General features: G+C 41.3%; 1 protein-coding gene across 1 annotated transcript in view; it reads left to right on the top strand.

Moving 5' to 3' along the window:
- galnt10 (UDP-N-acetyl-alpha-D-galactosamine:polypeptide N-acetylgalactosaminyltransferase 10 (GalNAc-T10)) overlaps positions 1 to 13,853 on the top strand; it is a 46,848-nt gene extending 32,995 nt beyond the window's left edge. Inside the window, exons 5-12 of the mRNA XM_086098660.1 lie at positions 3,571 to 3,756; positions 3,950 to 4,133; positions 4,934 to 5,051; positions 6,497 to 6,604; positions 7,767 to 7,988; positions 8,135 to 8,251; positions 11,959 to 12,108; positions 12,208 to 13,853. Of these exons, the coding sequence (XP_085954786.1) occupies positions 3,571 to 3,756; positions 3,950 to 4,133; positions 4,934 to 5,051; positions 6,497 to 6,604; positions 7,767 to 7,988; positions 8,135 to 8,251; positions 11,959 to 12,108; positions 12,208 to 12,375 (1,253 nt within the window). The 3' untranslated portion in view covers positions 12,376 to 13,853. The remainder of the gene's footprint in view (positions 1 to 3,570; positions 3,757 to 3,949; positions 4,134 to 4,933; positions 5,052 to 6,496; positions 6,605 to 7,766; positions 7,989 to 8,134; positions 8,252 to 11,958; positions 12,109 to 12,207) is intronic.
- The last annotated feature ends 254 nt before the right edge of the window (positions 13,854 to 14,107 follow it).

Genomic DNA, 14,107 nt, shown 5'->3' with positions numbered 1-14,107 from the left:
GAAGGCTTGGAAGACGTCGCTGGAGGTTTTGTTAGTTTTGGCTGGTCCCGCTGTCTGTCGGGATCAGTGACGCCTTCCCGAGAGACCCGCACTGCCAAGTGACATCAAAACAGACAAGCAGACGCAAAGAAGCAAGAGAGACTAGGCAGCACAGAGCCAGTGCCCAGATAAAAACAGCCTGTGTGTCATTCTAGCAGCTGTACTTTATCCTTTAATGGTTTAAAAGGACCACTGCCTGTCCTCTCCCTGTCCTCTGATATTCTGAATCCAATTAGTAAATGTGTTGTGAGGGTGGGACGGGAGCCTGAGGAGGGGTGCCTTTAGTGACAGCGGGCCATTTATAAGAACTGCTATCAAGCAGGAACACTGACTGGGGTAATATTTTATTAATGAGGGCTCGGAATCTGCAAATAACAACCGTAATTTTTAGGCTTCGCCTCGGAGAGAACAAAAATTGAGAAGACGTTCTCAGGGAGTTTTGAAATAAAATCATGAACTTAATTTGGCCTCAAGGTTTAAACAACAGCCAATTCTTGAAGTCTAATACACACGATAGCTGCATAACAAACAGTGAATGACAACAATAGCATCACCCATGGGTTAGATTTTTAACTGTGTGTGGACTGAGGAGGCAGTGGTACACCCTGTAAGGAATGGATGTGGCGGTTATAAAACAGGACAGGTGTAGTGTGTCTGGCAGTTGTAGACCCTATGAGGAAGGGATGTGACGAATAGCAAACGGGACAGGACATGGGTAGTGAGCCTGGCAGTTGTAGACCCTGTTAGGAAGGGGCACAATGGGGATAGCAAGTAGGAAACAGGACAGGACAGTTGTAGTCTTAGGTCGTACTACAACCTTGTGGGAAAGGAACGAGTTGCTACTAAAACAAGATGGAACAGAACAGGGGTAGGCAGATCTAGACCCTGTAAGAAATTGAAGTGAATGGGTAGCCAGAACAGGACATGGTTAGTGAGGCTAGCAAGCAAAGCAGTTCTAGACTTTGTGAGTAAGTGACACAACAGTTAGCATATAGGATAGGACAGGACAGGGTTAGTGAGCTAGGCAGTGCTATAACTTGCCAAGAAGGGATGTGATGAGTAGCAAATAAGATGGGACAGGACCAGACAGGGATAGCAGAGCAGGCAGTTTTACACTCTGTGAGTATAAGACACCGTAGCAAATGGAACAGGATGCAGCAGTACAGGACAGGACAGGGGGTAGTGAGGCAAGCAGTGGTTACGCAGCGCCAAACGCCCTTGTAAAGAATTTCAGGGCAAATGAGAGGACAATCTAGGTAGGTAGGTAACAATAATTACAGAGTGGCCACATACCCAGCGACTAAATCCCATCAGCATGTGTCAGGCTAGTGAATCAATAATTCATAATGATCAATTAAGTGACTATTTAGAGATGCAAGGGAAACCTATGGCAGAGCTCGCAACCCCTCCTCCATTGTACAGTGACTCACTTTCGCTTCTCAAAATGCTTTTACGAGACGAGATGGACCACAGCAAGCTTGTTCGGGGTCCTTGTAAATGCTCCCTTTATTAAATTAGCACTAAAAAAGACAGAGCGAGCGGACAGTTTGTTTGTTTCGTCTTGTCAAAATGACAGTTACGGCGTGGAATGAATCACGACCTCCAGACGTGAAGATTTACAGTGCATGGGGGAGGGAGGGATTGATTAGCGTAAAGGCGACACAAGGGAGAAAAGTCTGGCATTTAGAGGCCATTTCTTCCTTGATTGATGCTTTTTGAGAGTCACAAAGAGATGCTCAAGGGAATTCTAGAATTCCTAGATGCGATATTAAGACATTATACGTTACACCAGATGCTGGGTTGCAAAGGTTGGAAAATGTCAGAAAATTTTCCAGTAAATTTGAGAATGTGAGCAAGTGAAAAGAATGTGTTTTTAGACGTTTCCGTTCTGTAGTAATCAACAATAGGACATACCTTGGTTTCACCAAAAACACTAGTTTCCCACCAAAAAAGCTTTTTCTAAAATTGTGCATTTGTGAAAAGAAACTTATCAAACAGATTGTGTTTGTCGCTAATATTTTTTGGTTTTGTGACACCTCAAACTATAAAGCAACAAAAACAAGACTAAGCAAGGACTTTTGATTGAAAATTTGTTATTGCTTAGTTTTAGTTTTCTGAAGCTGCTTAAAAGGGACTCAAAGTCGATGTGGTGACTGTCCGAACTGTTGAAGCGTCGACTTACTACAATACTCCCCTGTTAACCACGTAGCAGATACATTTCTGATAAAACGTACTCTTGCTGAATACTGAGCATTCTCCAAGCGTTGCTCCTGTGCCAGCGATGTTTATGCATGCATCCATTATTTTTTTTATGTCTTACACTTGGATGCTTTTCAGTCTCCCTGTAGCCCAACGACAGCAGTAAAAAGTAAAAAAAAATCAGCAGATTGCAGAAAAGTTTGCGAAAAGAAGTTTGTGAGTGAGTTATGATGTGGAAGGCCAAAAGGGGGATATTTTAAGTTTGGAGCAGGTGGCGCTGCCAGATGTCTTATTTAATGATGATAGTTAACTTTTTTATCTTTTGTAACGGAGTAGTAAGGCTCTATTAAAGATTTAATTTACCCGACTGACGCTGCTTTCAATACTTACTGCTGAAATAATTTGCTTTTTTAAGGCTTTGGCAAAGTCTTTGTATTTTGTCGGCATGTTCATTCTGGTGATAATATTGTTTCATACTGTAGCAGTTATTGGCATGATGCTCAAAAATTGGCTAGGAATCAACACATATTGTGGCAGTTGAAAATTTGTAACCAAATGTTATAATCATTGTTATAAATAATGACCCTATTTTGAAACCCCAACCCAACTATAGAAAGCCAAAATCCTGTTTTGAAACCCTATTTTGAAACCCCAACCCAACTATAGAAAGCCAAAATCCTGTTTTGAAACCCTACTTTGAAACCCCAACCCTACTTCGAAACATGAAGACACATAATCTGACGGTTGACATTTTAGACTCATTTTATTATCACTTTTATAAATTGTGACCCTACTTTGAAACCCCAACCCTATCTTGAAACCCTAATCTTAATTTGTAACTTTTTTACCCTCAAGACACAGTAAATCCGCCATTTTGGTTTAAAGTGGCAATTTTAAGGTTATTTGGCAATGCCAGGTTGGTAGGTACCTATAGAGAAAGAAAAAATAAAGAATAAATCAGCCTCTGAAGCCAGTTTTGCTTAGCAACATAAAATTTGGTCAACAGGACTATCATAAATTGACCGACAAAAAAAAGACTCAGGAACCCATGCCCTAAAAGCCACAGGACGCCAGCCATTTTGGTTTATTAGTGGATGATTTATGCTTATTTTACAGGTTGTTAGTACCCCTCGCATAAAAAAAATAATAACTAAATTTCGCTCCCTGAAACCAGTTTCACTAAGCAGCATAAAATCTGTTTGACAAATCCATCATGAATAGACTACAAAAAAAAGTATCAATAACCCATGCCCTCAAAGACTCAGGAATCAGCCCCTTTTGACTTGAAGCAGCCGTTCTTCGATAACTATCAATATTTCTTCCCCCCCACAGAGCACCTCAAAGCACCTCTAGATGAGTACATGGTCCGCCTGCCTAAAGTACGCATCCTGAGGAACAAAAAGAGAGAGGGTCTGATCCGGACACGGCTGCTGGGCGCCGCCTCTGCCAAGGGCGAGGTCATCACCTTCCTGGACTCACACTGCGAGGCCAACGTCAACTGGCTGCCTCCGCTACTTGGTGAGGAACTCTGAAAAATGGTCTGTCTTCCGCTTAAGACAAATAGTAATAATGATACGCTGAAAATCACAGTCGGGTAAGTTTTAAGGTCAACTAAACCAAATCACGTACACTGCTGCAAATTAGACTACCACTGAAAAGTTTTTCGGTTTCAGTTTACTTGTAATTGTAACGCATTGTCTGTGCTTGTAAGATCGCATCGCCCAGAACCGGAAGACCATTGTGTGCCCGATGATCGACGTGATCGACCACGACAACTTTGGCTACGAGACGCAAGCGGGCGACGCCATGCGCGGAGCCTTCGACTGGGAAATGTACTACAAGCGAATCCCCATCCCCGCCCGGCTGCAGAAGGACGACCCCAGCGAGCCCTTTGAGTGAGATGCGCTTACTTCCATATTCTGTTAACCTTGTTAACAGTACATGCATTCATTCGCCTTGCCAAAACGTATACTTTGAAAGCGGTAAACTGCCCAGGCCTAGTTTCATCTTTGATACGACATGGGAAACCGGCAACTTCAAGGTGCCATCATCCTGCATCGGTACCTTACATGCAGCACAGAAAGCTTGTAGAAAAGCTGTTTTAAATGGCTAATGTGATGGGTGCTGATGAGGAATATTCGGCAGAAAATACACTATGGGGTATGGGAACATATGAAGAAAAAGAAAAAAAAGGAGCTGCATAACTCTTAGAATCGATCCTCATTTCTTGGAATTATTCGTCTCTTCTTGCCCGACGAGATGACCTTCATCAGTGCAAATCCAAACGGAGTGGCAAAGATTTAAATTTTCATTGTGATTGACATTGACACAGTGGAGGTCCGAAAAAAAAGAATCCATCAGGCCCCCACCTCAATGTCAAAGGAGGAGAAATAAAAAGCATCAAGTCGGCCGTTTCTAATTAAATCTACACTCCGGGTTGGAATATTCACGGGCCATTGAGTTAAATCCCATTCCCCCTCAAGTGTGATGACGCTTGATACCGAGGAAGCATCCCGCTGAGAGAACTGACATCAGCTCTTCGATATGTCAGACGTTATTGTCTTCCTGACGGGGCCGTCAAAATAGCAGGCGGCAGCTAGCGCAAGACACCAACGTAGCATTCTGTCTTAACTCGATGAAAGCGATGTGACCGATCCATGTCAAACCCGATGGTGTTTTTTGTAATATGGTTTAGGTCTCCGGTAATGGCAGGAGGCCTGTTCGCCATGGACAGGAAGTGGTTCTGGGAGCTGGGAGGCTATGACACGGGTCTGGAGATCTGGGGAGGAGAGCAATACGAGATCTCATTTAAGGTATGAACTACTTTTCTAAATAATTATTTTATTAATTTATCTTAGCGTAGCTGATTTTGCAACATGGTGACATCCACTTTATTTCAGGCCCAACCATCATGTTGACTTGTTTCCTTTAGCAACCCGTTAAAGCAGCAGACGAGTTGGGCCTTAAATTCTGAAAAATATATTTTACACATATAGGGATGGGTACCAGTCACAATTGAACCGGTTCGGTTCCGATACCCGGGAATCGATATCTGTTCTCAACAGTACCAATTTTGGGTATTTTTGTCTGTGTGTGTGTGTTTATGGTACTAATAAATATTTATTTAATAGTAAAATGTCACTTAATTTTTAACGTAAGATTTATTGTCAATCGGTGCTTGGTACCGACCCAAATTGGTCCATATCTAAAAACGATACAGACTTTGATACTTTAGAGACAACATATTCAAAGAAAATTATAATATTTCAGGCCCAACTAGTCTTCTGCCTAAACAACTGCGCTATAAATGGAAAGAGGAAGTAAACTGGAGTACTAATCGCTTTGAACCAACAACAAAGTTTCTTAAATTTTGCATGGTTAAAATCATCCTGGAATAATAACCTTTATGACTTGTTTCCAGAACAGCAAACTAGTTGGGCTTGAAATAATCGTGGCAAAGCCATGTTACAACATTAGTTATGCGTCTAAATATTGCACGTTGAAAATCATCCTGCAACAGATGTAACCTCCATTGTGACTTGATTTTTCAGTTGAAAGCAAGATAGCTTGTCGAGGTGGGAAACAAGTTGGCCACGGAGCTTGTAATGTGTAATAATGTCAAACATATTAAAGCTGATGGGGGAAAAAGGTTCCCTGCGAGTGTTCTCCATTCCAGTTTCACCTCTTGTTAGAGTCAAATCCATGCGGCTTCACATCAATCACACTCACGGAGCCTTATTATTAGATCGAGCATTTGTTTGCCGTTTTCAACGTGAATTATTCCCATTTAAGCGGCGGCGACTCGGTCAGCATGCTAAGAAGCCGTCCCTCCGCTCTTCCAGTTGGTCGGGCGGGCTGACGGCGTCGCTCGCTCGGTAATCGAATTGCGCTTTGAACGAGTGCCTTGCTTTTGTCGTCTCACTTAATCACACTCCCCCGTCTAGCCCTCGCTCATCCACCCTTGAGGGAGGTTGATGCGACGGGACGGATGCTGCGGCGCAAGAGCAAATGTTGTTTGTCTGCACCGTGCCGGTTTTGTTGTGATTATGAATTGAACTGTCAAATCGACTCTCATTTCGTACTGTCTCTTTATATGGAGCTGTTTGCGATGATAGGGACGGAGACCTGCCGTGAATAAACGGCTATTTGCCTGTACTGAAACCTTGACTTGGGTGCTATATTATGATTCAGACATACATGATACACAAAGAAGACAATTAAGTGACTCAGTAGAGTAATGTTATTTTTTTCCGCTCAGGTATGGATGTGCGGCGGTCGCATGGAGGACATCCCGTGCTCTAGAGTGGGACACATCTACAGAAAGTATGTCCCCTACAAGGTGCCGGGAGGTGTCAGCCTGGCCAGGGTGAGTCTCCTCACTTTTTATCCAATATAACAAACTTCCAATAGGCAAATGTGGAAAATGTATTCTGGTTTTTAAAATACAAAACAAAAAAAAACATTTAGCTGGCGCTTCCCTCTCTCTCTTTGATGTGCGCACACTCACGGTCAACAATAAGGCGCTCTAACTGGCCACGCCAGTGCTAAGCCCTTGTCCATACGCTTTCACATCATGACCTAAGAAAAAATACTTAGCTCTTCTTTCTCTGCGTGACGCGCACACACTCATGACCAACTATGAGGCACTCAAAAGCAACCATGCCAGAAGACTATCCGGAGGGACGACGCACACTTTTATGAGCTTTATATCAGTCTCCAGTCAGATAATCCCGCATTTGTGCGGGTCAGGAGATCTACCTTGCCACATTCTGGAATCTAATCACCATGCCGGGCGATGGAAAGCATCGACAAGGGTTGCTTCACCAGAAGTTGAGCTGCAGGCAATTAAGCATGTTATAGGGCCGCATGTGTGTGTGCGCGGGAACCTTCCAAGGCCGGGGGATTTGTATTCATTCTCTCTTATATGGCAGCCAGGGCATGGGTATGTCTGCTCATGCAGCCAAGGCTGACTTTTGTTTTTTTTGTATCCGATATTCCTGTAGAGGAGGCATCGGTTGGATAGTTTGCTTTTCATTGCTCTGGAGTCAAGTCTTTGAAGCTGGCAATTGTCAGAGCTTAAAAAGACATCTGTCGAAAGAATTCCACTCAGAATTTAATCGAATGTTTTTTTTAGACTTGCATATTTTGTTTATGATTATTTTTAGTGGTGTTATTCAATCCCATTTACAGATTTTAATTGAATTTAAAAGTTTTAGAATGGGACTCTTTTTTTTAATTATATTTAAATTTAATTATATACAGGTTTTTAGAATTACATTGTTAAAATAATTTTTAATTAATCATGGTATAATTTAATCTATTTTACACTTAAAATGTATTTTTGGGATGTTTATTATTTATAGATTTAATAATTATAATAATAATAATTGGTGAACCCTACTGTATTGTGTAATTGGCATAACCATTTTGATCGTTTCAAAATTTACTTCAAGTCTGACAAGTCAACTGCCTCGACAGACAGCTGCTGTTAAGCTAATCGGGTAACAGCAGCATTCCTCTTCTTCCAGAACCTGAAGCGCGTGGCCGAGGTGTGGATGGACGAGTACGCCGAGTACATCTACCAGCGGCGGCCCGAGTACCGCCACATGTCTGTAGGCGACGTAACGTCGCAGAAGGAGTTGCGGAGCCGCCTGGGATGTCAGAACTTCAAGTGGTTCATGAGCGAGGTGGCCTGGGATCTGCCCGAGCACTACCCACCCGTGGAGCCTCCTGCCGCTGCCTGGGGCGAGGTAGGATGGTCTTAACTCCACTCCGCTAAACAGTGAAGGGTTTGGCGGTTTAATGTCTCAAACAAACCGCCTTGTTAGCACTATTCTTGGATATGATATGATGCTGTCTTCTAACTGTTACACCCCTTTGTCGTGTGTTGTCATAGATACGAAACGAGGCTAGTGGCATGTGTATGGAGACAAAGCACTTTGTGTCAGGAAGCCCCATCCGCCTGGAAAACTGTGGAAAGGCACGGGGTGAGGTCAGCTGGAGCCATGGACAGGTGAGTGCAAATCAAAGCTAAATCAATCACGAAACCTTGTTTGAAAAGTTAAATGAGTCATTGTTCCAAAATGGCAACACAGTATCAGATACATACATTTAAAGTTAGAAAATTTGTCAATAGTCATTCATGTGAAATGTAAAAGTTGTACTAAAAGTTAAATGACTAACTGTTGCAAAATTGAAGTGTGTTTCAATCCAAGAAAGGCAAAAGTTTTACGAAAAGACAAGATCATAGATGTAAAATGTCAACATATTCTCAAGTACAAAAAGGAAAAGTTGAGCCAAGCGTTTAGTGAGTAATTCTTTCTAATGGTGTGTTCTTAAATAAAAAGCATTTTGCTATTTCAAAATTGCAGTATAACCCAAGATTTATGTAAAATTAAAGATTAGGATGGATGGATGTACCAAAGCCAGTGTTCTCAAAAATAAAAGTTGGGGACAAAAAGCATAGCTAGTAGTTCTATAATTGTGATTAAATATAAGTTATAAGTATATAAGTATAATATAAATGTATATGGGGGAAAAATCAATTATTACTACATGTAAAAATGAAATATTTAGTGATTGACTGTTCCAAAATTGCAGCACGTTCACAAACCTGAATAGTCAGAAGGTGTATGAAAAATTTGATTAGTGGTTCAAAAAAGCCAATGTGTTCCCAACCACAAAATAGAAAAGTTGTACAAACAGTGAAGCTAATACAATGGTTCAAAATTTGGGATTAATAATGTAAAGTAAAAGGTGAATGAAAAATGTAACCGGTGGTCCAAAATGACAAAGATGAGACAAAAATATAGTGATTGGTTATTCCAAAAGGACCACGCAGTTTTCACTCTGACAAATTGTACGAAATATTTAAGAAAAGTCCAAATTGAGTGAAAAGTAAACGAGTCGTTGTTACAAAATCCCAACTTGTTAAATCAAAGTTTAACAAAAACTTTGCAAAATGGTAATACATCAAATAAGAAATGCAAAAGTTCCGTGTTGGACATGCTCAAATTACTCCCTAACGCAAGTTTAATTACTTGGACAACTTGCATATTGCTTTGAGATAGGCACAGTTGAATTGTTGATAAGCTGTCCTGTTGTTGATGCAGTAAATTGTCCCTCAGGTAATTGTGTTTCTACTTCTAAACACACGCACACACTTTCAGCATTATTAACTTTACACCCTCCCAGAGGAGTGTGTTTGTTTGGAGATGTGTAATCCCAGTTTATAGAACGACCTTAATGGATTGTGCGTCTGCTTTTGTTTCCGCTGCTGAAACGCAGAATGCCTGAGCTTCTCTGACACTTTAATTGCTTTAAACCGGCGACGCATTGTTGTTTAATCGATGTCACAGCGCCCGTCTCTGTTCAGCCAGGGATGCCATTCGCCGCAAATCACCGGAGGGACGTTTGGAAAGCTGTCTTTGTTGGGCTTTGTCCAAAAACTCAGCGTCTTTGTAGGACAGCGATGGGCAACGTCAACGCTGGTGGAGGGGGCCACAATTTTTCATCAGTGATAGATGGGGGAGGATGGCGGGGCAACCACTTAACCACATGTATGACAAAAATGATTTTAGATCTGGATGAAATACATAAAGGGATACTTGACTCATTGAAACATTTTCTGAAGTAAAAAGTTAATATTTTGTCCAGAATGAACTTGATAACTTCATTATTTTTTTAAGTAGAATTAATACCGTTAAAAACAAATTTTCCCAATTGCTTTCGACTGAAGATCACCTGTGCTGAGGAAGTAACGACCAATCATGGCTCAATTTGCTGACCAAACCCAGAAAACAGATGAGCCATGATTGGTCGTTAGCTGCTTCCCCAGCACAGTTGAGGTCATCTTCAGTCGATAGCAAGTGGAAACTTTAGTTTTTAAAAGTATTAATTGTACACACAAAATAATGTAGTTGTCAAATTCATTCAGGACAAAATACTAACTTTTTACTGCTGAAAATGGCTCAATGAGTCAAGCATCTCTTTCATTTATAACGCATTTCTCAACATATATATGAAGAATTATTTTTCCCCCTGTCAGTACAAAAGGCTCTCTTGCATAAAAATTGCCATTCAAGGACGGCACAAAACTGCTGAACAGCTAACCAACATTAAGCGCAAGAACTCATTTGGTGCATTTTATTTTTATTTATTTTTACAAAAATGTACTCGCTCTAAATTTGGATATTATTGAGGTACTATGTTTGTCCTGTTTATCATTCCAAAGCCGCAAAAAAGGATGTGATCAAATCCTTTTGTAATTTTGGGCAGTATAAAAAAAACATTTAAGTGCAACTAGACCATGTCTGCCATCTAGTGGTGAATGGTGAGATTGCAACTTTAAATACAGTCGATGCATATTTGCAGTTTGGCACCTGCAAATCTGCGTATTCGCTGATTTGTTTGGGTGTGTTTTTTTCCCGATTAAAAAAGAAAAAGAAAAAAAATATATATATATACACACACACACAGTAATTTCTGGACTACAAGGCGCACCTGACTATAATCCGCACTAGCAAAATTTTGGTAATACTGGAGTTACACATATAAGCCGCACCCGACTGTAAGCCGCAGGTGTTTTAATGTTACAGCACCAGGTTCCCGCTACTTTCTTTTCCATAATGAGGGCACAAATTGTCTCTCTCTCGTTCTGTCTCTCCTACTGTATTTGGGCTCACTCTGTTTTCTTTGCTCTGCCTGACGCTCTTGCACTTCCTTTATAGATGAGCCACACCTTTGTATTAGCTGCAGGGTCGAATGCAAGGTCGAATGCAAGTGAAAAAAGTACCGGCTTATAGTCCAGAAATTATATATATATATATATATATATATATATATATATATATTTTGGTTTGGTTTTTTTTCTAGGATTTCCCCCCCTCCATTTATACCCAGCTTTTCGTGGAAAATGTATATTGAACGTTTATTAGCGTTCGTAAAAAAAAAAAAAAAATCCCGCCAGTCTTCAAGTTGCCCATCCCTAATGTAGTATGTGTAACAAAACTCTGTTTGAAAAAAAGTAGCCAACAACAAGTAGTTCTGCTGATCGATGCTAGTGCGGTCACTATCGAATATTTCTTAGAATCGATTCATCTATCAATTTTTTCAGTGGATTTATCGGCTTATCGGATTTATTTTAATTTTGCATTTAAGTGTATTACATAAGCATTTTTCCCTGATCACTGTTTATTAACTAGTGATTGGTGTTTATTTCATACTTCGTATTCGTATAATGAATAAAAGGGGGGGGTTGATGTTGTATGTTACCGGTTCGGTCATTGTTTTCCAAAGTAAAAACAGATGTTTATAAATGTCTTATTTTGATTCAACACAGAAGATAATAAGTCTTCTTTCATGAAGGACTACAGAAATCAGTGAACAATTACTGTTGATATGCTGAAATCAGAGGATTTGGACAAAATTTGATAAATAAATAAAAGACTCCAAATGATTACTTGATTATTATAATAGTTGTCGCTTAATAATTGATACAAAATGGAGTGGACATGTCATAACAGGACGCCTGAAAAAGTCTCAAGGACTGATCACGAAAATTGAACAGGAAGCCATCCATTTTGTTTTGAAGCTGTCGTTTTTGGCAAATCCCTGGCTTGTGTCACGACCCTACATGGGAATTGCAGATTGTCAGTCCATAAATCAACATCCCGCCGTATACTGTATGTGAACATTGTTCATCCCTCACTGTCCCTGCAGGTGTTCACGTTCAGTTGGCGCGAGGACATCCGCGTGGGCGACCCCATGCACACCAAGAAGGTGTGCTTTGACGCCGTCTCGCACAGCAGCCCCGTCACGCTGTACGACTGTCACGGCATGAAGGGAAACCAGTTCTGGCGCTACCGCCAGGTACGCACCTTGCTCCTTTCTCACAGGGAATTGTTCAGCAGCATTGAATGAGTATTGTCAACTATGTCCGCTAAATCCTCCCCGGTTGTGTGTGAGCAGGATAAGAGCTTGTACCACCCGGTGAGCAACAGTTGCGTGGACGGCAACGCGGCTGAGCGCCGCCTCTTCATGAACACGTGCGACCCGTCCTCGCCCAGCCAACGTTGGCTCTTCGAGAAGACCAACAGCACCGTGCTGGAGCGCTTCAACCGCCGCGCCGCCGATTGAACACCACCTCGCCGGTACCTCCTGCTGCTGCTGTTTACTATCCGTCCTGGGGTGGGCGCCGCCCTCGTGGGTCTCAAGTTTTGACGCCATGTCAGATGGATGCATTCCTACTCTATTTTTCCTCCTCCTCCGCCTTATTTTTCCTGCCTTTTTTTCACCGCCGAGTTACTTATCTCGTCCTGTGCTCATCCTTTCACAACTCACCGCCTCCGACAACCCCCCTCGGAGCAACGAGGAGTGGGCGGCGGCGGCAAAGTCGTGGCAACGCCAGGCAGAATGAACGCACTCCACCTTCACCCTTAACCCCCTGTGCCGTCGCTTTCCTGCTTCTTTTTTTTTTCAATTTCTTGACACTCTCGATGTCACCGCTCGCTGGAAGGTCCCCCGTCACAGGCGGATGAGCGTGGGGTCCCCCCGTCCCGCCCCGCTGGGCGTGTGATTGACAGGTGGGACGGTGACATGGGAGGGGGAGGGCTCCAGGGGGCGACTTTAATGCACTTGTGATAAACTTGAATGAATTCTCAGTGCCTTGTTGAACGTTTTAGGTGTGTGCGTGTATGTGTGTGCGTGTGTGGTCAGAGTGCGACAGCAGACTGATGTGACCGAGGGACAGTGAACGCACCGCTTCCCAAACTGAACCGAGTGAGTAAGAATGTTCCTTTCCAATCATGACGTGAAAGTCTATTTACAGAAAAGTGAATTTCTTCTGCTTTTTTCTTTGTTTTTTAGTCTTACCCCTGTGTTTTCTGTCATGATCCTTAAACGTGATAAGTTTGAGAAACTTAATATGCATTTTTGGGGCCCGTTCAATTTCACATATCAATTATTGGACAAAAAGTTTTATTGGTCTGTTTTTGCATTTCGCACATTTTTGACTGACCTTCCATTACCTACAAAATATTTTGTTCTGAAGCCATATAGTCAAAACATAGCCCAAAAAAATAAGAGTGGCTCTTATCTTTCACCTGAAATTAAATAAAAATTTGACTTTATTCCAGTATTTAGTAATCAGCTGTGGATGTGGAACATGTGTCAATTTCACCAAAAGTACTGGTTTCTGACCATAAAAGGAGAGAAAATAAGCTCTTTGTGTGTCAGTTGATGAAACTGGTATCCGTAGCTCATTTTTCCTTACTCAGTTGTAAGTTGTCACTTGTTCATGTTGAGGCCACCCAAAAAGGTTGTTTTTTTTCTCATTACTAATTTTGCCTGTTTTCATTTTCATCCGGGAAATTAGTTAGTATGAAACCTCCTTCGTTAACGTGCAATCAAAACTATTCAGAAAAGGAACGAATGTTATTTGGTGTGAATGATGACATCTTGATGATTATTTTCTACTGACGTTGCAAAAAGTGATTAAAAAACAACAACATTTATTTAGATATTTAACAAAGTGTACAATGAAGCTGGAATTGTATGATATTTTTGCTGAAATTGTAAAGAAATAAAATAAATGGTTTCTATATTTGAATGAAAAACGTCAATGTGTGTGTTGTTTTTGGACTTTACATCACATTTGATGTATTTTAACTGTTTCTGAAACATCTAATCATGTGTCATTGTTTATAATATAGACACACTATATATTACAGAAGCTAATATAATTATTGATTGTCAGATTTCTGGAAACCGCATTAATACTCATCGTTGGCACATTAGCGTTGCTAGCTGACGGCACCCAATACGTCAGCCTGATATGAACGACATCGACCACCATCATCAATCTCATTAA

Source organism: Leptonotus elevatus, chromosome 16, assembly GCF_054856555.1.
Source record: "Leptonotus elevatus isolate MCC_2025b chromosome 16, RoL_Lele_1.0, whole genome shotgun sequence".
NCBI lineage: Eukaryota > Metazoa > Chordata > Actinopteri > Syngnathiformes > Syngnathidae > Leptonotus > Leptonotus elevatus.
This window is presented reverse-complemented; position numbering and strand designations above follow the sequence as displayed.